A 23,678-nucleotide genomic window follows, 5' to 3' on the forward strand; every position below is an offset into this window, starting at 1 on the left:
ATTCTTTTAGTTATAATAACATTATGTGATTTTAAAATACATTCTCAGAAAGTATGAATTGCTTATGGATTCTCTCTGAAGAGTACGATCGAAGGTTTGAAATGAATGACCAATACATTTTTTTTCATTTAAGTTTAGTATTTTTAGAATTGATATCCAAACTTTCTTGTAAAAATTTAATTATTCCAAAGTTCGATACATGCCTATATGAAGATATAATCCTTTCACATACTAAAGTATGAGAAGACGTGTCAATCAAACGTGTCCCAAAATTAGTGGTTTTAGGATTTTCCGGATAAAAGAGGTTTTTAAATATATATATAGTTCAGTGTAAAAAAGCATGAATCGTGATATTATTTAGAAAATTTCAGAAAAAAGTATTTTCTTCAAATCTGAGTCCTAGCCCGGCCCTTTAACCCTATACTGTTGTAAATGCATGTTCACTGCAAGTCCTCTCCCTTATCCATACTTTTTCTTTTAGTATAGTCATGTCTTCTCCAAATAAATGGTTTTTCAGAAATAATCAAAAAGTTTAAACCTTTCCTCCCCATCTACAACATACGATTTAGGAGTTTGAAAACTACCCTTTTTCCTGTTCCATATCTTATTACCATTCCCCCCAAAAATAAAAAAAAAAATTCTGTCTTTTATAGAAAAATGTAACATTCCACTGTTTATTCTTTGACACAAATGGAGCCAAAGAGATGACATTTCAGGCTTTCTAGAAAGCCAAACTTGTGTATGTATTCGTTTTGTCTAGTAATAAACAGTAGTTTTGGTTATCGTTCATGGCTGTAGTTCTTGCCAACGTGCCTGGGGATTTTATATGCACATTGCATTAGTAACCCACTAAGTGAAACATGGTGTCAGATGCGGGATTATAGAAGAGGATTACAGGATTGAGCAGAACTGTTTTTCTCGCCATATCTTGAGTATATTATGCATATTTCGATTTGGCGCGCTGCATCGTGATTACGAAGCCCGGTCGGGAAATGGCGCTCGAACGATTGACACCCCCTGGTAAAATAAAGTTCAACACTAAGAATATTAGTGAAGACTGGAGAAAATGGAGAGAAGAATTTGAACTCTATGCATCTCTATCGGTGAAGGATGCAGAAGACAAAGCTAAGTTACAATTACTGAAATATTTGATCGGCGCTGATGGCAGAGAGATTTACAGCACATTGAAATTTGAAAAAGAAGAAAAGGACAGAAAATTAAAAGACGTCCTCGAAGCTTTTGACGCTTACTGTAGACCCAAAAGAAACGAAACAGTAGAGAGATTCAGGTTCAATATTAGGAAACAGGAACAAGGTGAGACGATAGAAACTTTTATTACTGATCTAAAAACATTAGCTGCAAAGTGTAACTATGAAGAAATAGTTGATTCACTAGTGAGAGACAGAATAGTTTGCGGGATACTTGACTCACACCTGAGAGAACGTTTGTTAAGAACACAATGACTTACCCTGGATAAGTGTGTCGACATAACGCGTGCAGCAGAAATCACAAAACAAGGAATTAGTGTATTGGACGGCAACAACAATTCGTTAAGCAGCCATACAGAAAATGTCAACAAAATCGGCAAAGGTAAACCCAGTGCAAAGACAAGTGGAAGTAAACATTCACACACAGATAACAACAAACCTTGTAAATATTGTGCCAAAGAACATGAGCGCAAGAAAGAAAACTGTCCGGCATATGGAAAGACGTGTCGACTGTGCCATAAAATGAATCACTTCGAAACAGTATGCAGAAGTGCTACCAAGAAATCACAACCAAAGTACAAGAAGAAAACTGTACATCACATTGGGACAGGTTGTTCAGTCACTGACAGTGATGATGACTATTCAGTTTGGACCATTCAAGAAGAAAACACACATTCTGCACACTCAGTTTCCAACAGTGCACATGCGTCTATGATAATTCATGGAAAGAAAGTGACATTTCAACTAGACAGTGGGGCCACATGTAACATTTTACCACATAGTGTGATTCCAAACATGCCGCCACTTCAGCCTACAAATTACACCTTGAAGTTGTACAACAAATCTACCATAAGGCCTCTAGGAAAAGTACACTTGCAAGTTACCAATCCAAGGAATGGTACCTCATATGACACTGAATTTGTTGTGATCAAGGAGGACTGCATGCCACTCTTAGGAAATAAAACTCTACAGCACATGGAGCTCTTGAACTGGAGAAAGGAGAACATTCTAAGTGTGAGACAGCTGTTACCATCACCTCTCAGCAAGAAGCAGCTCTTCGCAGAGTATCCAGATGTCTTTGAAGGACTAGGTCGTCTCGCAGGAAAATATCACCTAGTTCTAGATGAAAACATACAGCCTGTAGTTCATCCACCAAGGAAAGTGCCTATCGCACTGAAGCCATTGTTAAAAGCAGAACTTGACAGACTTCAGGAAATGAAGATTATTACACCAGTAAGTGAACCAACACCATGGGTCTCCAGCTGTTTGATGGTCGTGAAACCAAACAAAGTCAGAATCTGCATAGATCCGAAGGACTTAAACAAAGCACTTAAGAGGAGCCATTATCCACTTCGTACGATAGAGGAAATACTTCCAAACCTTTCTCGTGCAAAAGTATTTAGTGTTCTGGATGCACGTAATGGATTTTGGCATGTTGAATTAGATAAGGAAAGCTCTATGCTTACTACATTCAACACCCCATTTGGACGATTCAGATGGTTAAGGATGCCCTTCGGTATCTCGACTGCACCGGAAGAGTATCAACGTCGTCAAGATCAGGCGGTAGAAGGACTACCAGGTGTCTTGAGTATTGCTGACGACATATCGGTTATGGTGAATGCGACACAGAAGAGGATGCCATTGTAGACCATGACCAGAAACTGAAAGCACTCATGAAGAGATGTCGTGAACGAGGACTTGTGCTCAACAAGGACAAACTAAGACTTCGTGAGATGGAAGTGAGATTTGTAGGACATCTCATAACAAAGGACGGTTTGAAGCCCTACCCTGAGAAAGTCAAAGCGGTGAACGAATTGCCGAATCCAACAGATGTCGCAGGAGTGAGACGCTTCCTGGGATTCGTTAACTACCTAAGCAAGAATCTACCGAGTTTGAGTGACATTTGTGAGCCGCTACGAAAGCTTACAGTAAAAGACACATTGTGGAGCTGGCACGAGATTCATGACTTAGCAGTAGAGAAAGTCAAAAGAATGGTGACGTCAGAACCAATTCTTAGCTACTATGATCCAAATAAGGAACTTACTTTACAATGTGATTCTTCGGAGACAGGATTGGGTGCAGAACTGCTACAACTTGGGAAACCGATAGCGTACGCCAGCAGAGCCCTTACAGACACAGAGACGAGATATGCCGAAATAGAAAAGGAACTTCTCGCTGTTGTGTTTGGATTAGAAAAGTTTCATCAGTATACGTACGGACGAAACGTTACAGTCCAAAGTGATCACAAATCCTTAGAGATCATAATGAAGAAGCCACTTCATACAGCACCGAAACGCTTACAGAGGATGCTTCTTCGACTGCAGAAATACTCAACAAAGCTAGAGTATCATCCCGGCAAGGAAATGCACTTAGCCGATACGCTTAGTAGAGCATACTTACAGAACAGTGATCGTACAGGTGCACTCCTAGATGAAATAGTTCATTTCACACATCTACAGCCGACGGTAGGAGATAGTCTTCAAGAAATTAGGGACGAAACTCGACGAGATAACACATTACAGGAACTCATTCATGTAATACTTACCGGATGGCATAAAATGGTATCTGAGGTCAAGGACATAGTGCGGCCATATTTCAATTTTCGAGATGAGCTAGTCGTACAGGATGGAGTTATCTTCCGTGGAGACAGAATTGTGATACCCATCAGCATGAGACAGGACATGTTATGCAAGATTCACAAGTCTCACATAGGAGTAGAAGGAAGTCTACGTCGTGCGCGTGAGAACTTATTCTGGCCAGGCATGAATGCCGAGACCAAAGATTTCATCAGCCGATGTGACATATGCAGATCGTTAGATGACAAACAGTGCAAAGAAACACTTAAGTCACATGAAGTGCCAGATAAACCTTGGGGAAAGATTGCTTGTGACATTTTTACATTTGATGGCCAAGATTATCTGGTGACCGTTGATTATTTTTCGAATTTCTGGGAAGTTGACCACCTCTCCCGTTCAACATCGAAAACCGTAATCAAGAAACTCAGAGCTCATTTTGCGAGATACGGGATACCTTACTCTCTTGTCAGTGACAATGGACCGCAGTTTAGTTCAGATGAGTTTGCTGAATTTGCTCACCTGTGGGAATTTAAACACATTGCGAGTTCTCCAAAATACCCTCAGAGCAGAGCAGGCCGTGAAAATGGCAAAGAGATTGATGAAGCGCGCAGTGAAGTCTAATTCAGACCTTTATCTAGCCTTACTGGACTTTCGGAATACACCTACACAAGGCATGGGAACAAGTCCAGCACAACGTCTCATGAATAGGAGAACGAAAACATTATTGCCTACTAAACAGTCGTTACTAGAGCCGGAAGTTCCAGATCTGAAGGAGCAGGGAAGGACGCTTGTGAGACTGAAAGAACGACAAGCACATTACTACAATCGTGGGGCCAAGGATCTGAAACCATTGAAGATTCAAGACCTTGTGCGCATTGCACCACCTGATGGAATCGGACAGTCAAAAGAATGGAAGAAAGGGGTAGTGAACAAAGTTTTACCAAATCGCTCTTATGAGGTCCAGTCTGCTGGTCAACACTACCGCAGGAATAGACGACATCTAAGACCCAGCAAACATCAGGAACAGTCGGAAAGTGATGATTTAGCCCTTGAGGATTACCGAGAGATACGTGTCGAACAAGAGAAGCCAATTCAAATGTCTGATTCGAAACAAATGATCGAGTCCGCAAAAGAGCAGGATACATTAGAGGCACCGCAGTGTGCTTGCTCATCCATTGTAGTTCATGAGATAATGAACACTACTCTTTGCAAGAAATATTACGGGAATATGATTATATTGAAATGTAAATATTTCTGTGTGAAATTTATTTGGGAGTCAAAGGTCATAGCGCGAGATGATATTTTGTCTACATATTTTTATCACGGTGCAACTTTTTTTGGAACATTTCCAAGTTAATAACAATGAAAAAGATAAAATGATGAACAAAATGGATATTCTCAATCATGAGATGTTCAAAACATTTTCTTTTGATATGAATAATGTTTTGAATACTATAATTAGCCTAAATCAGCATTTAACTTTTTGACCCTAAATTCCTTTGGATCGAGCTATGTAAACTAAGACAGGCGATGCCAACGCTTTTGACTTCAAATATTTTATGAAATAGTTATGATAGATTATTCTCAGCGACGATCATGATTGTTTTTTCAGTATACACTGTATACAGATATTTGCTGAAGTGGAATGCTTAACATGAATGTAAACATTGAAGTACTGGAGCGAGGTGAACTTTCCAGACTTGTAGATCATTGCGAGTCACAACATAGCAATACAGCGATCCTTTCGTGTAATAAATGCAGTTTTACTCGAAATTTATTCGTCTTAAATGTAAATGATGGAAATGGAGATAACGAACAGTATTTAATCTCAAAGTCCATAAAACAATACAAAATTAGAGCAGAGCAAACACAGACCGCCAAAACATCAGAGGTGGGATAAGGTGCCATTGAGGAGTGAGCATCCCCTGTCGACCGGGCACACTCGCCGTGTGCTCCTTGTCATTATCAGGAAATAACGGAAATATCCGTCGTCAATTCGGTGTTTTGCTGAAAGGTCATTGTATCGACCATAGAACTTACGAAACGATGACTTTAAACGAGACTGCTAATATTCTTGTTCATCAACTTGCTTGTCAATAATTTACTACGTTTTAGAAATTGTAGAGCATGCTCTTGCGTATCGAATTCATAGAGATATATAGATATGTATATACTCTGTATACAAGTGATGAAGATATATTGCGGCATGTAAGGTTGATTGATTGATTGTATACTGTTTAACGTCCCTCTCCAGAATATTTCACTGATATGGAGACGTCACCATTGCCGGTGAAGGGCTGCAAATTTAGGCCTATGCTCGGCACTCAGGGCCATTGAGCAGGGAGGGATCTTTATCATGCCACACCTGCTGTGACACGGGGCCTCGGTTTATACGGTCTCATCCGAAGGACCGCCCCATTTACTCGCCTTTTACAACAAGCAAGGGGGTACTGAGGATCTATTCTAACCCGGATCCCCACGGGGCCGGCATGTAAGGGAAGTTGACGATAGAAAAGTTAAAGTCTTCACGTTAATCATATAGCTTGGTTGTTAGATTACCATTAAGATCCTTTTCAAGTAAAATATCGAAGTATGAAACTGATGTGTCGGACTCTGTGGTATCTTAAGCTCACCAGGATTTATCGTATTAATTGACAATACGTTGATCTAAATGTCGAGTTGAAGGCCACAGCAAGTGCCTTCTTCTTTTCAAGTATATAAAAAAACTTTTGAATATGTTATCCTAAGAGTAACATATATTATTTAATTTTTTTATATAGGTAACATGAATACGACTTTTTGTACAGTTTACTTTTTTTGATGTCATAAACCTTTTTTTTTTTACAGTTGTCATAAAATTTCGAAAGGTTTCCACCAGGCTAGAACTCACAGAACCGTCGTCTGCTCTCCGAACAGGAGCCGCAGAGAGCATGGTGCACTGTTGTTTGATTTGTACAACAGAGAACAAGTGCATTTCTGTATTATACGATAAAAAGAATAGGACATGTCAGCTTTTTAATTTTCTTCTCAACTGGGATCAACTTGGAGACGAAAAAGGAACTGAATATCTTATCATGGACAATGCAGCAAGCAACAGAAGACGTAAGTATATTTGTTTTAGGAAGGATCGTTGTTTGTACAAGTAGAAATTCCCATAACTACAGTCAGCTTAACTACTGCTTGTGTACTTAAATTGACAATTCAACTTAACTGCTGTATGCTTTTATAAATTAACATATTCAAAATTTACCACGATCACTGGGTATTGCTAATGGCGTAATAATGAATTGAACATGTCAAGTTAAAGTGACTTTGGACCATCTCAGAAAACGGTGACCCCTCCTCGAAAACACGGATCTATATGATATTGGTATGAAGAGTTATTAGTATGCAGCTTTGAAAGCCACTCCATCCTGTGGCTTAGGTTTTTCACGTTTTGGAAAGGAGTTGAGGTTTTTCTTCTTTTTTTGCTTGGGTTGTTTTTTTTTTACTATAAATGGATCCTCCCCCACCCTCGCCAAATAAAATTCTGGATCTGCGCCTGAGAAGGGTGTCCCATTTAATTAAGGTCAAGATCTAGTAAATGACTTTAGTCTAATTTTTTCTGCTAGATCCGTAATGACGTCATAATCAATTTCACCTTGCTTTTTCCAGTTCTTGACAGTTTTGGTAGAAATATTTTGAAGATAGTATATTTTCATTACATTCATTTTGAAATAATGTAAAAAGTAATCCCAATTGCTGTATCAAATTTGTTATAACTTTAAAGAAGAGGTCAAGAACAAAAAAATTACCGTTTACTGAGAGACTGTAGGCAATCTGAATGTATTTCTCTTGTCGAATATGAATAAAAAACATATATATTCTTTCCTTGCTTTCTTAATATTTCATTAAAAAAAGACAGTTTAAAATATGTTTTTTTTCATCTTATTTACCCACAATTTTTACCCAAAACATCTTATTTGACTAAGCTAAATTTATTTAGCATCATTAAAGGAATTTATTTCTCAAATTTGATACATCTGTAAGCACCTTTCATTTACTTGATCTTGACCTTAACCATGCCTTAGAGAAAACAGGCGTTAAATGTGCCATCAGTCTATTTAAAAACAAAATTTTAGATAAATAAATAAGACTTTGAAGAAAAGGAAGCATTAGTAAACAAAACTTTTTCATCGCTATTATTAGTTAGATCTAAGCCATTGTGAGATAATTTTATTCTTAAAGCACATTAACACAATCAAATGAAGATTGTACAATGCCAGGTATGTTATCGGAAATGATTTTCATCAGAGTCTTTGGGGCATCCCTGAAGATACTAGTAAGTATGCTGATGTTTTCTGTTCATGAATAAAAAGATCTATGGCATGTGTAAATGGTGACAGTGAATGTCTTAATAAGTTGAAACAGTTACTATTGAAAATATGTATTACGTACTTTTTTTATTTTTAGATGACATATTGCATTATTTATTGAACGACCCTCGTACAAATGATTCATTATCTGAGCGGTATTATCAAAAATCACTTCGAAGACGAATTTGACACTACTTTTAAAATGTTTTCTTTTTCTTGTATTTCTTAATTTTTTTTTAATGTAAAGCTTTCAAGTTTTAAAATTCAAAACACAAATTTTCAAATTTTCTTTAAAGCCGCTTAGTCCGATTCTATTCGCTAAATAATATATTCGTTTTTCTTCGTGAAAAAGAATTGTCCATAAATTGTTTCAACTTTTGTCAAAGAACTAAAGTACGGTATTAGAAGTAATTTTCCGAAATAATACGATATTTTAATCTTCTTTACATCGTTTGTTGATGTTATGCATTGAAGTAAGGAAGACAAGAACTAAATTCTACAGGAACAAAAATGACGTAATTTTTAACTATGACGTCACTACTACGCGCTTAACATTGAATGGTTGTGTAATTTAATCGTTAAATTATGTTGAAAAATGAGTAATCTTTGCTAAAATTAGACCCTTTCACAAGCAACAACCACTTTTGTTTTTCGCATATAAGTTCATCATTACATATCTTAGTTACACTATTAAAATAATGTTGGTTGTCACCTGTGATCAATATGAATTTTACAAAAGTTAGCATACGAATAAAGATATTCTACCGACGCAATGCTCCTGATTCGATACTAATCACGCTTAATTTACACAGAATGAGATTTTTTTCAAGTCCCATCACTGGACATAGTAAACTATATATATATACCTATAAATATAAATAACATATTTTGAAAACATAGAATAAAGTTTAGTTAAAGATGCCGCTTTTGCTTATGCTTTTTGTACATCGTATGCACTTGTAAGTTAGTATACTATAGTGTCCGTCGGCTGTACATTTATTATTGAATAACATTACTAAAATATCCTGTAGGCCTCAATTCATGCCATAAAAAAGCACAATAATATATATTGTTTTAAATATGTACATTGTACTTGCGAATGTGTCGCTACATAAGTTTTCTTCTTAGATTTAATGTGCCCCGAATCTCAAGGCCCCTCGAGCACCATGATGCGAATTATAACGCCCAAATACTAAGCTAACTGAAAAAATCTTTTATATCAAAATATCAAATTTATACCCACTCATCGATATAGCTAGTATCAAATACAAAGGGTTATGTTAATGATTATCTTTATCTCATGTGGTAATTTATAAATGAATTCTACAGAAAAAAAAGGAATACAAAAACAGGTCTAAATTTACTTTTTTCCTTCTTTTCTTCATTCTAAATGGTTGATTTTATTTCCTTTACCGTAAAGCATGTCATAACAATGGTTAAATATACATAGATTGGAAAAGCACTCAGTTAGCCAAACCTGTACATGTATCATTATGATATTAACCCATTCTTCGTCTGTTTATGCAGCGTTAAATTTATTTTATTTGGAATCTAAATTGTGTGCAATTAACTGAAACAAAAATATATCTTTTTAAATTTCGAAGAAAAAGTACCTTCAATTTTTATCTCTTTTAAAATCATTTCTGGGAATTTGCAAGAGTACTTCCTTTTGTAATATTAATCTTAATTAGTCGCAAGAGGAATACGGTTTTTCCTCAATAAATTAGGTCTATATATACAACACACACACAAAAAAAAAAAATCCACACATTTGGGACTGTTTTATCAATTTTTTTATGTTTCTGCATTAACCAATGAGCACTCAAAATGCACGATTAAAAATTAAATTTGATTTAAAAACAGCTTTCTTCCTGCTTATCCATGAAAGCAAAAATGATGCTATGTCACCGCAACGCTCTCAGAAACGGAAATATCTATTTATGGGGGGGGGGGGGGAGGGGGTTGTTTCCCAGGTATCGGGGATTACAGGTTGTTGGTATCTTTTGTTTGTTTGTTTGTTTTTTGCTTACTTTATTAACATTAATTCGGTGTGTTCCCATTTCGCCTTAATTGTGAAATTCAGGTAAGAAAAAGTTAAAAAGATTGCGAAAGGTTGTTGGGTTAATATAAAAATTTTGATAATTTTTTTGAATTTAACAATTTGTTTGTTTGTTTTTTGTAATACCCAAAAATACTTTACTTTATTAACATTAATTTCTGTGGAAAATGACTAAAATTACTTTTCATGGACCAATGCATTGATTTTACATGTTCCGTATATCCTTTTCATACAGGGAATACCTGTATTGTATTGTAAATAAGCCTATTAGATTCTTTTTGTTTATTGTGAGAATCATACATATAACATGTTCAATTGTCAGAAAAGTAAAGACACAAGGAAGTTTTGATTTTTATTATTTTTAAAAGGCTACAATTCTCTACCAAGCAAGGAAATTTTGCGAGAAATGAAAAAAAAGGAAAGTGATACTAGCAACTTAAACATTTTGATCCTAATATTAATAGGCAAAAGCTTGAAATAAAAACATTTGGAATAAAATTTGTCATCGGCTTCTGGAAGGTGAGAATTCTGAAAAATAATCCACGAGCGATTATACTTATCCGACATTACTGTCAACATGTATTGAATATGTAGACATATATAAAAATGACTCCTATACCTATGTAAGTATTTACACGGACTTAAATAAAAATGTAGAAAGCCTTTCAAGTGAGAAACAAGTAGAGTACTCAGCTGAATACTAAAACAATTATAATTTCCGAAAATTAAGGTTTTTAGAACTTTTTAATCGAATTGAAAGAATACCTGTTATGTTATTCAGTCTTAACTGAAAGTTCGATTTATAACACCCCCCCCCCCCCCCCGCAACAAAACTTTTGAATCAAAGCATTTAATAATAGTTCATTTTCAGTCTTATCAAATATTATTTTACATGTCTTATTAAAACAAAAATATTTGTGGAAGGCATATATAAATGATAAGAACTCATTAAACTCAAAGGGGGTGGGGGGTTTTTACATTTAAATCTTAAGTATTCCTCTGTCATCAAGCAGGATATAAATGAATATATCACAGAAAACAATCAGTTTTCATGTACCCATTATCTGTTTTTAGCTCACCTGAGCCGAAGGCTCAAGTGAGCTTTTCTGATCAAAATTTGTCCGTCGTCTGTCGTCGTCGGCGTCGTAAACTTTTCACATTTTCATCTTCTTCTCAAGAACCACTGGGCCAATTTCAATCAAACTTGCCACAAAGTATCCTTAGGTAAAGGGGATTCAACTTTGTTCAAAGGAAAGGCAACGCCCTCTTTCAAGGGGAGATAATGATGAATTAGTGAAAAATTAATGGCATTTAAAAAAAATCTTCTTCTCAAGAACCACTTGGCCAGGAAAGATGAAACTCATATGGAAGCATCCTCAGGTAGTGTAGATTCAAGTTTGTTCAAATCATGACCCCCGGGGGTAGGTTGGGGCCACCATGGCCGACCAAAGTTTTACATAGGAGTATATAGGGAAAATCTTTAATAATCTTCTTCTCAAGAACCACTGGGTCAGGAAAGATGAAACTCATGTGGAAGCATCCTCAGGTAGTGTAGATTCAAGTTTGTTGAAATAATGACCCCCGGGGGTAGGGTAAAACCAAAGTTTTACATAGGAGTATATAGGGAAAATCCTTTATAATTTTCTTCTCAAGAACCACTGGGTCAGGTAGTGAAACTCAAATTCAAGTTTGTTCAAATTATGACCCCGGGGGTAGGATGGGGCCAAAATGGCTGATCAACGTTTTACATAGGACTTGATAGGGAAATCTTTAAAGATCGTCTTCTCAAGTACTTCAAAGCCATGATTAGTGATATTTATATGGAATCATTCTAAGGTGGTGTTGATTCTAGTTTGTTCAAATTATGACCCCCAGGGGTAGGATTGGGTCACAATACAATAAGTTTTACATTAAATGTATTTTAAAAAATCTTCTTCTCAAGAATAGCAAAGCCATGATTAGTGATTCTAGTATTCATATGGTAGCATTTACGGATAGTGTAGAATTAAGTTTGTTCAAATCCTGATTTAAATTTATTCAAATCATGGCCATTTGGGGTAGGGAGGAAAACAATGGGGAATCAAATTCAATTTTTTATGAAGTTATATATAGGAAGAAAATGTGTTTTAAATACTTTTTTATTACGAACAGCAAAGTCATATGCTGTATAAATATGAAAGCATTCTCAAGTAGTATTAAATTCAACACCCCCCCCCTTCTGATTTGTGCTTTTTCCTAGCCGATATGCTCAGGTGAGCGATGTGGCCCCTGGGCCTCTTGTTGAAATCGGGATCGAAATCACTCGCATTCCTATTTATATGATTTAATGTCTTTATAAGTTTATTAGCAAAATTGACCATTAGAGGGGGATTTCTACTGTACATTAAATATAACCATAGTCTTCTATAGTACTGTTCCAATAATTATATAATATAAATAATATCTTGACATTCGGGTTTTTTGTTCTTGCACCTTACATACCATACTCTTGAGAATTGAGATTTTTGGTGCCGGGGATACATCGATTTTTTTTCTCATCAGTACATTTTTTTCACTAGATCTGAATTTTTTTTTTTTATTTATTTCAGAGAAATAGCTATTTATTCTATTTAAACCGTATAATTACTGCAATAAAATGAAATCAAATGTCAAAGAGAAAACACGGTTTATTTCTTATTCTCCTCGTTCCTCTGTTGGACTTTTAACAATTCTCATCAACAAAAGCGGAGACACCGAGGATGATTACATAGTAAGTAATAATGATAATAAATAAATTAAAAAAAAAAAGCAAAAGCAAAACAACGATGACGTATTAAGGTCTTCAATCAATAATAGGAACAATTTCAATGAAATTGAAAACATAACAGATCTGTAGGCATTGAATACTCAGTTTATTTAAATTTACTTCCCATTTATTACTATAAGTTTGTATAGTGGGATGTGTCCTAATTCATGACCTTGACTTTTGGTAAGAATTATCTCCCCTCTTTATAATTAATAAAAATAATCAATTAAAACAATTTTAGACGGTAAAATTTTTTTTTCAATTGTCATTCTATTTTTAATGTTTCAAAGCATCTTTCCACCGCAGGATTTATTGATATTCAAATTATTTGAATTTTTATTTTGAAAAAAAAAACGCTTTTTCCCATAGACTTCAATGCAATCTTTGTTAATTAACCACTGCTTAATTAATGAAATTTTTGAAAATTTCTCGTGGGCAATCCTTTTCCATTATAAAATGCTTTAATATAATATCAAAGCAGTATGTACCTGTCGGACATTTAGGGGTAGGGAATTTGGTCCCATTAGGGATGGAAATCCTTAATAAATCAATAACTTAATTTCTTAAATAAATATATTTAATATATTTACTGTGTCCTAGCGAGTCAGTTAGAATTTTCAGATTACGCTTACTACTATATATATCATTTAATTCTAAAAATTCTAAGTTCTTTAAAATGTTTTGAACAGATCAGATCTGACAACCGGCATTTTTTGGCCAATACCGTAGTTTGTTCTTAGATAATGAAATATACATGTGTGGAGATAACGAACAGTAATCAGACTCAAAGGTCCATTAATTACGAAGAATGTTCAATAAATAATGTCCTCTATGACTAATAACTCCATGACAACATAGATATCATATGACATTAAGCTTGAATTTCTCTCATTACTTATCTTTAATGAATTTGTAACAGTTTATGTGACCACTTTTCATTACATAGTTTTATTGTGAAAAGCTAGAGAACAAGGGCTATTCAAGACACTGCATTAAAAATGGTAAAGAATCATCCCAGAGAAATAATCATGAAATACGTAAAAAAAATTACAGCATTTCAATATCTGTTTTATAGACACATGAGCAGGTGGATTTAAATAAACAAAAATGATATAATGAGCAGCAAAAATTGGTACCGTCCTTGGGGACAAGAAATTGTAACAACCAATAAACTGTTTGCCAAAATTCAACAAACAATCACTGATTATGTCTGATTGACTTGAAGACACATAGCAAATTTGATAGACATCATTTTGGGAGTAGTTTACACTGTTTTAAGGAAACATTTGACAGTAAAAACCCTAAAGTATTCAAAAGTCACCCTATGTTTTGAAAAAATAAATGAAATGAACAGCGTGAGAGAACATCTAAACAATTATTTCAAAACATAAGAAATTGTAGTAATTTACGTTTGTCTAAAATTCAAACAGATAATGAAACTCGAATCTATTGCTTAAAACCCTAAAAACAAAATATACAATATGACATACTTGACAAAAACAGAAAAGGTCGAGAAGAGCAAAGAATTGCAGGAGCACAAAGACAGATTTATATGCAATTTTCTTAAATATTAGTGGTCTTGTTATTCAAATTCGTATTCCTGAGTGCAGTTTAAATTCTGAAAGAGTCTAGAAAGAAAAATTTTGCAAAAAACTGAAAGATTTATGAGAGGAAGAAACCAAAATCAGAAATCCACTACATTAAATTTCTTCAAAAATGACAGGAATATCTTATGAAGTACAATTACGAAATCTTTGATGTTACTTTTGAATCAGCAATTTATATTAATGCATCGATTCCGAAGTTAAGTGTTGTGGTCATCAAAAATACTTTGGTTTGATACATTTTGCAAATCTGGCTTTTTTTCCTGTTCAACATAGATAATGAAGGGTTATACACGTCAGATTCAATAATGATAATGAACATGATGAGGATGATAATAATAATCATCATCATCATTATCATCAATTAATCAACACCAATATCATCATCACCAGCATCATCATTAAAATTGTCATCAATCACCAGCATCATTAACATCACTATCAATCAACATCATCATCACTAAAATCATCATCACTAACATCATCAGCATCATCATCACTAAAATCATCATCAGCATCATCATCATCAAAATAACAATACTTATGATATGAATTATTATCTTTGTTATCATAAAATGTTGTTTAAAAAATAATTAATTGTATTTAATGAAGTACCCCGGTCTTGTTCCGACATCGCTGGATGCTCTGGAATAACTAAGGATGGTGAATACTGGTTGTATCCTGTAGCAACGAATGGGACGAGAGTGAAGATTTATTGTCATGACATGCAAACAGATCCGAAGGAGTATGTCACTATGAAGAATGAAAACTGCTTCATTCAACACGACCCTTCCAACTGGTTAAGTAAAAACGAACGCTGTACAACAACATATACGCCTCCACTAAAGAAAGCAGTTTTTTCGAAAGTGGCCATTAACATACAGGTAACACTACATACGGAGTTATTTTGCAATTGCAATCAATTTTTGTCCGTTTTATAGTATTACTTAGTTAGGTATTATAGTAGAGACATAAGGGTTCTTGGTCAGTTTCAAACTAACCTCGAAAACTATAGTTATATAATTTAGTGTTAGGCATAGTTCACGCAAAACACAGCACTATTGTTATTATTATACTGACTGTTGCATAAAATGACAATATTTTCTCCATTTTCAATGTTTTATCACCTTTCACTTTCATGTTGTGACGCCCTTCGGGCGTTATAGAATTTGATCACATGTCCGACTTCATGTCACACTTAGTACCGAATGCAACTCTAAGTCATCCCTATTATGACATCATGTTGTGCTACATATATATGTCAATCCTCTCTTCTTTTATTTGAATATTCCAAGTATTAGATATAATGAACATATATAGTTTTGGAGAATTAAAGTTGAGTGAAGTGTATAAAATTGCAAGAAAAAATTTGAGAAAAATTATTGAAATAGATTTGTTAATTTTTCTTCTTTATTGGTAAAATATTTGAAACTAAGTTTATATATATATATATATATATATATATATATATATATATATATATATATATATATATATATATATATATATATATATATATATATATATATATATATATATTGTGCTCTTAAAGGTACTTGGACACAGATTTGAAGTTAATTTTTTTCTCCATAATATTACGAAGTATATATTTTAATACACACAAAAATTAATTAAAAATCTTATTTCATTTCATTTTCTAATAAAGGCCCTTCACAAAAATTAAACACGATCTTCAATTAATATATTTTCTAAAATTGTTTATTTCTGAATCAATATTTGATTTTTCAACTCGAATCTTCTAGGTTCAATCCTTCGTTACAAATGTTATAAAGTCTCGGATCGTAAAATATTTTAAATAATAAATACTTTAAAATAAATCGGAAATTCCAACAGCAGTTTTGAAATGCATGTTGGCTTTAGATAGGGCCTACATGGCTTTTAACTCAGCCAAACGTAAATCATTTTTATCTTTTATGACATTTGTGATGCCAGTCGACTTCACGACAAACACAATTTGTGTTTTGTAAAGGGGTAAACCAATAATTTTCAATTTAAATATACATCCTGGTAGTTGCTTCCGATTAGGCCTAATATTTTATGTTGAAAATATATTCTAAGCTTTATTCCGACGTCACTTAGGAGAAAATAAAGTGTCTCGGATGATCTCCCTTTGATTACATAGTGACCACGGAGACGAGGAGACGGGATCGGGAGATAAAACATGCATACATTGTATGCAAAATAAATAGATTTGGGTGAAATAGTACACTTGTTTTAAACATTCAACGTAATCAATGATAAGTTAAACCTAGATCAGCTGCGCGTAACTAAAAAGTCTTGGGTTAAGAATGAGGCGCGACAAGTCGACATTATTGCATCTTCATGCAATCATGCTTATAGAGACTCTGAGAGATTTTCGTACTTTTTTGTAACACAACACAAAATAACTTATAATAAATGGAACATTTACATTTAAAAACTTATTAAAACTTACAAAAACAATATAGAATCTTGTTTCTTTTCAATTAATGTGGGTAGGCCTAAACCCCGGCCATTATTTCCACTTTGATGGTCGATGCGAAGAGATTTGAATCAAACGAAAAGTATAAATTTCAATGTGGCCACACCTTTTGAACAAAATAAAATAACGCTCTATTTGTTCATTTTTTAATTTCCTTTTTAATAGTATAAATTTTATTTTGTTCAAAGGGTGTGGCCACAGCAAAAATTTGAACCAAAGACGAAAAAATTCTTTATTTTGATAAAAAGTGGCAAAGTGCAAATGTTTAGACGTTTTTGCACAAATATGACGTCATCAAATGAAAATTTTGGCGTAAACTATTCAAGTTTGATACCTAAGGATAATATTCCCATAAATATTTTTTTTCTTCCCCTCACTTTATTTCTCCTAAAATCGTTTAGGCCGACTTAGCTCTTTCTAACACCTTTTCTTAGGTAGCTTCCTACCTACAAATATCTTGTTAAATCATATAGAACAAAAGAAGTGTAGAATTTCAAGATCTTTCAAATGATGTATCGAAAAAAGGGCTGGCCCCTAAATATAGGGATCTAGAGGGGCCAGAAGTTTTTTCCTGATATCTTTAAAAGTATTTGTAATACGTCAAAGAAGCAAAGTTGTTTAAAATGTCATGTGTTATCTACTGGTGTCGTCAAAATGCGTCCGGAGACTAACTTCTTGTCAAACCGGAAGTAGTAAGAAAATGCATATTGTTGCCGGTATTGACATGTTTTTGGGTAATATTTGTCAATGGAAGCATAAAACATAATTTTCCGTCGGTCAACGTCACTTCCGGTCAAACCGGAAGTAGCAAAAATGGCTTATTTTTGCAATAATTAACATAGATTTGGTGGATTTAAACCATTTTGAACGTCATTGCTCATTTTTTTTAAAAATGAAAGTTACTTCCGGTCAATCAGGATGGAACAGGACGGAAGACCTTCTCGTTGCTTTGCAACGAGCTTTGCTCTAGTTAAATTTTTTTTTTTGGCAAAATTAACTATTTCTTGCACTATCTTGCAATATCAATTACAATTTAAAAGTTGTTTTTTTAAACATTATTTTGTAAATATTGTGTGTGTTAAAGCTTTTGAATTATTTCAACCAATTGAATGCTAAGCCTATGAAAAAAAATAAATTCAAAAAAATTCAAACCTTGCTATTTCTTCTACATTTTGTGAAATCTCTCTCTCTCTCTCTCTCTCTCTAAATTTGGAAACTGTTCATTTTCTTTATTTTTCATAATATACCTTGTATGTAAGTATTTCGTATAGTATGACGAAAATTGTGATTACACCAGTATAATCTTTGTTCTTGCAATATTTTCTGATGATTTTGGCGCAATTTAATTTGATATTTCTTGTGGTACATACGTCTTTCTGTATATTGTTATACCTCAAGGATATGTCTGTGGATGGAACAGATTATACGTTCGCAGTGCGTACAGGGGATTTCAATCTTACTTTTGGACAAACAAGTGACTGTGCTGGAGAAATAGGCTTTGTCTCAAAAACCTGCCCACGATTCTCCGGAGCTAAAATCAATGCTCAAGGGACTGGGATGATATTTGATCCTACTGTAAGTTTGTTTTCTTTTTAAAGAAATAATTAAGTCATATGTCCTTGAAAAAATAAAAATTATTCTTAGAGTGAAATAAAAAGATAACGAAAAAATTTCCAGCTTAATTGCCAATTAAAAAAGAACAAGTGGTGAGAAGAGCAAAAGCCGACCTCAAAAACACCAGAGGTTATATCAGGTGAGAAGAACAAAAGCCGACCTCAAAAACACCGGAGATAAGATCAGGTGTCACCGGCCGACTTCAAGAACACCAGTGGTAAGATCAGGTGTCATCGGCCGACTTCAAAAACACCAGAAGTAAGATCAGGTGAGAAGAACAAAAGCCGACCTCAAAAACAGCAGAGGTAAGATCAGGTGAGAAGAACAAAAGCCGACCTAAAAAACACCAGAAGTAAGATCAGGTGAGAAGAACAGAAGCCGACCTCAAAAACAGCAGAGGTAAGATCAGGTGAAAAGAACAAAAGCCGACCTAAAAAACAGCAGAGGTAAGATCAGGTGAAAAGAACAAAAGCCGACCTCAAAAAAACAGAGATAAGATCAGGTGTTATCTGCCGACTTTAAAAACACCAGAGATAAGATCAGGTGTCATCAGGCGACTTAAAAAACACCTGAGGTAAGATAATGGTGTCACCGGCCGACTTCAAAAACACCAGAGGTAAGATCAGGTGTCATCGACCGACTTCAAAAACACCAGAGGAAGATCAGGTGCCATTGGCCGACTTCAAAAACACCATAGGTAAGATCAAGTGCCATCGGCCGACTTCAAAAACACCAGAGGTAAGATTAAGTGAAAAGAACAAAAGCCGACCTCAAAAACAGCAGAGGTAAGATCAGGTGAAAAGAACAAAAGCCGACCTCAAAAACAGCAGAGGTAAGATTAAGTGAAAAGAACAAAAGCCGACCTCAAAAACACCAGAAGTAAGATCAGGTGAGAAGAACAGAAGCCGACCTCAAAAACAGCAGAGGTAAGATCAGGTGAGAAGAACAAAAGCCGACCTAAAAAAAACAGAGATAAGATCAGGTGAAAAGAACAAAAGCCGACCTAAAAAACAGCAGAGGTAAGATCAGGTGAAAAGAACAAAAGCCGACTTCAAAAACACCAGAAGTAAGATCAGGTGAGAAGAACAGAAGCCGACCTAAAAAACAGCAGAGGTAAGATCAGGTGAAAAGAACAAAAGCCGACCTAAAAAACAGCAGAGGTAAGATCAGGTGAAAAGAACAAAAGCCGACCTAAAAAACAGCAGAGGTAAGATCAGGTGAAAAGAACAAAAGCCGACCTAAAAAACAGCAGAGGTAAGATCAGGTGAAAAGAACAAAAGCCGACCTAAAAAAAACAGAGATAAGATCAGGTGTTATCGGGTAGTAATCATTCCATATAGATAGGTCAAACTGTGTGGTCCTTGTCTAAAGAAGAAAACGAAAAAAATCCGTAGATTTAGTAGATTATCATAATTCTTTTAAATTAAATCATAAACATTTAATACAACAGAAGTGAAAATTTCAGCAAGAAAAGTAGTAGACACTCGAACTTTTCAAGACAGGGCTTAAAATTTATAATTTTTTATGAACCTTATTAAATTTCATAAATCTCTGAACTTAAAAAGTTAAGTTCAGAAATAAGTTTGTGAGTTTAGCTCACACTTATCATACCGAGCCACAGCATGAGTGTAAAGGGAAATCATTGCTATAGGAAAGGCAAATATCCTACGAATTGTAATATAGGAGAGAAGGTGTTCAAAAGCACTATCATATAATCATAGATTTTATACAGTGTTAAAGGAAATGTTGTAGATTTGATGTAGACTTTTATACATGTAGTTTCAATGTCTAGAAAAATATTGCAGCGCCCATGTTTTGTTACAGGAAATCTCCAAATATTTGTCTGATAAAAGAGGCATTTTAAGGTAGTCCGATCCTCAGGTTTATAAAATTAGCAGTTAAGTTATCAAAAATACTCATAAAAGTATATCTTTATCCACAAAGTTATGTCAATTATCCACAGCATTTCTTTAAAGTGAAAGATTAAAGTTAAATATAATATATAGGGAAAATTGTCAAATCTCCAATATTTTTGCAGAAAAAGCGAATTGGATTACGAGCAATGCATTTCCTAATTTCAAATTGATCAACAAATATACTTTAGGTTAAATAATGATAGGTATCCAGGCATTCAGAGAAATTTTCTTGATTTTTATACATATTTGGTATTTCTTGTCTTCTATTTCCGTCATGTATTCTACGAGGGGTGATCAAAAAGTTTGCAAACTATCTCTATATCTACAAAACCACAATTCAGATCAGAATGAAATTCGGTACACACATAGCCATACACAAGGTCTATAAATAGTGTAACGTGCAACGCGGCCGAGCTTGGTGTGTGGTGATATGTCTTGTATCACCGAGGCGTTACACTCCGGTTCGTTAACCTGTTAACTCAGATTTTTGCTGACCAATTAAGAATATATATACAAATATAATACAATGGGTTTCTTCATGATCGGACAACCACTAACTGTGGTCAACGGGTTTCTCCCGCAATGAATTTCTATGGTACTGCCACACTAATTGTACTGCTGCATCTTGGCACTTCCCCCACTTCTGTGGTATGCCACCTTTCTCTCCATCAGCCTACTGTGTGCCTTATTCAGGTCTTATCACGAGTTCAAGAGAACAGACAGTCAAGCCGCAACAAGCTTGTCATCAGAGAGGTATTCTGAGATTCTGTAACACGGCATGTGCTACATCAGTGCAGTCCCAGTACATAGGCAGTTACAAACTACTTAAATGATTGTAAAATTAATATTTATAGTGTTTAGAAATATACGAAAATATATACGTTTTATATATATATATACAAAAACCAATTTCCGTTTCACTAGCATATGCTGAATAAAGTTTCTCTCCTCGTTTGTGACGTCACAATGTGAAAATGACGTCACTATTTAGGTCACTTGTGACGAAAAATGGTTGTCTCAGTCGAACTCGTTCAACAAACGACTGCATAATTTATTGTAATATCTTAGAAATCCTTCTACAGTATATATAATAATTTGTACACAATTTATTGAGATAAATGATTTCCTATAAATTCCATTAATGATTGGATTAATCGTTTTAGTGAAGGAAGGCTGATGGTTAAAAATGATTCTTGTCATCTTGCCCAGTGAAAGCAATTTTGAAAAGATATGTACTTTTAATTAAGCAATTGTTTTTATCAAAGACCTCCAATTAGCACTTTGAAAAATAGTTGAATATTTTAACAATGATATAAGTATTAAATACCTAAGATATAGTTTACTTTAGATTTTAAACATATTAGATATGATAAAAAGGATGCACCCATTCTCTATCCACCTTGAATAAAGGTCTCTCCTGAGACAGAAGATTTGTGTTTTCATGGTTGCCATGCTTATTTTTTGGAAAGGATGTTATTATCCAACCATTCTGTTGCCGAGATATGACCATTTCTGACAAATGAACTGTTCTTGTCATAAAAATTAACTCACATGAAATAAATATAAAACTCGGAAAAATCTTTTAACTGTTTGTGACAGAACGCTACGGAGAAGGCCACGCCAATATCACGTGATTCGCGTATGCGCAGAACGGTTGTTAATGTGCATTAAAATCGGGGAGGATTAATTTAAAATATAATCAACATTAAAACCAAATATTGTTTCTTGTATGGAGGTTATTCAATTAGTTTGCGAACTTTTTGATCACCCCTCGTATAATACCTTGTGTAAAAGGCTTTTTCTATCATTGCAAGACCCCACAAATCACTTCTTATTTCATGTCATGCTAATAAGCATTGGTATCTAAAGCTGGGTTCAAGAAAATCTTATTTCTCTAAATCTGTAAGAATTTTTTTCCCTTTTATAGGATACAAATGTCAACTTTTATAAGACCATTTCTAAAACTTTTAAAACCCTTAAATCTTATAAAGATGAATAAAATGATTGTTGCATGAAAAAAAAAATCATTTACAATCTTCATTTTGATGCATTTCAATTTAAATTTTAATTTTTGGAGTAATCCTTCCTGGCTGAGGATCAGATATCCTTAATGTCACTTATTTTACAAGATTTTGTATAAGTACTAGTAACATTAAATTTTGTTTTAATACTTTGATCACTATGAGGAAAATAAATATTTTTTTTATATTCAGTGGTATAATTGGGTTGGGAATAAGTAATGTTGAAAAATGACTTTGTCAATATGTTTTGCAACAGAAAACATATGTACTGTATATATCCGATAGAAACACAAAGTAAAGGTAACATAATGACACTATGTAATTAAAATGCGCGAAATCTCATCAATTGTTATCTAGTTTTAAAGAAAATTCAAATAAGAATTTGTTACTTTTAATAGTTACAAAAGACCTACGGTTCAATACCCAAATCCATTATATCCCCGTTATAAAAGAGGTGTATGACAATAATTAGAAAAAAACTCAATTTATTTTCAGATTGTATTCGGTATAGTGGAGGGCTATATGGCTAGTATACTGGATTTTCAGCGTTCAGCAGACGGAGCAGAAATGTACTTCCGGTGTGGAGGATGGTGTGGAATATGCGGTCCAGTTGAAGGAGAAATGAAATTTATTTTGACAACGGAAGCGGGTGAGACAACTTAACTCTTGGTTTGTTTTATGTATTTGTCTCCGTCGAAATTTGGGAACTTGATACATATATATTTTGTAGATTTTTATTCATCTCTGTGAAAAAAAAATAATTCACGATATATAAAATTTCAGGGGAAAGAGACAAATAACATCTCAAACTTATGTAACTACGAGGCCATACCTTAATAAACTATATATTGTTTCCTCTACATAACAACAAAATTTTGACTTTACTTAAATATTCAGTTTGGGTACGATTTGATGCCAGCACATCCTTAATTTGTTTCTAACAAGACCATTTATATATAGCACATTCACATGTACTTGCAGTTCCAGTTTCAGAAGCACAGTCGGTGGTTTGCCCAGTCAAATGAACTCCATGGTTCCATAAATCATCCTCATCATAA

At 34.2% G+C, this 23,678-nt stretch overlaps 2 protein-coding genes across 2 annotated transcripts; both read left to right on the top strand.

The window, feature by feature from the left end:
* The first annotated feature begins 992 nt into the window (after positions 1-992).
* On the top strand, positions 993-2,855 carry LOC134234633 (uncharacterized protein K02A2.6-like). Its single transcript, XM_062716707.1, has 2 exons — positions 993-1,394; positions 1,479-2,855. The coding sequence occupies exons 1-2, from the start codon at positions 993-995 to the stop codon at positions 2,853-2,855; spliced, it is 1,779 nt and encodes a 592-aa protein (XP_062572691.1).
* Positions 2,856-4,457: 1,602 nt separating this feature from the next.
* On the top strand, positions 4,458-23,283 carry LOC134234634 (uncharacterized). The gene is made up of 5 exons (XM_062716708.1): positions 4,458-5,028; positions 6,632-6,886; positions 15,200-15,471; positions 18,468-18,644; positions 23,116-23,283. The coding sequence occupies exons 1-5, from the start codon at positions 4,458-4,460 to the stop codon at positions 23,281-23,283; spliced, it is 1,443 nt and encodes a 480-aa protein (XP_062572692.1).
* The last annotated feature ends 395 nt before the right edge of the window (positions 23,284-23,678 follow it).

The sequence above is a fragment of the Saccostrea cucullata genome, unplaced genomic scaffold, assembly GCF_032062105.1.
Source record: "Saccostrea cucullata isolate Sc308-1 unplaced genomic scaffold, CSIRO_AGI_Scuc_v1 ctg3834, whole genome shotgun sequence".
Taxonomy (NCBI): Eukaryota; Metazoa; Mollusca; class Bivalvia; order Ostreida; family Ostreidae; genus Saccostrea; species Saccostrea cuccullata.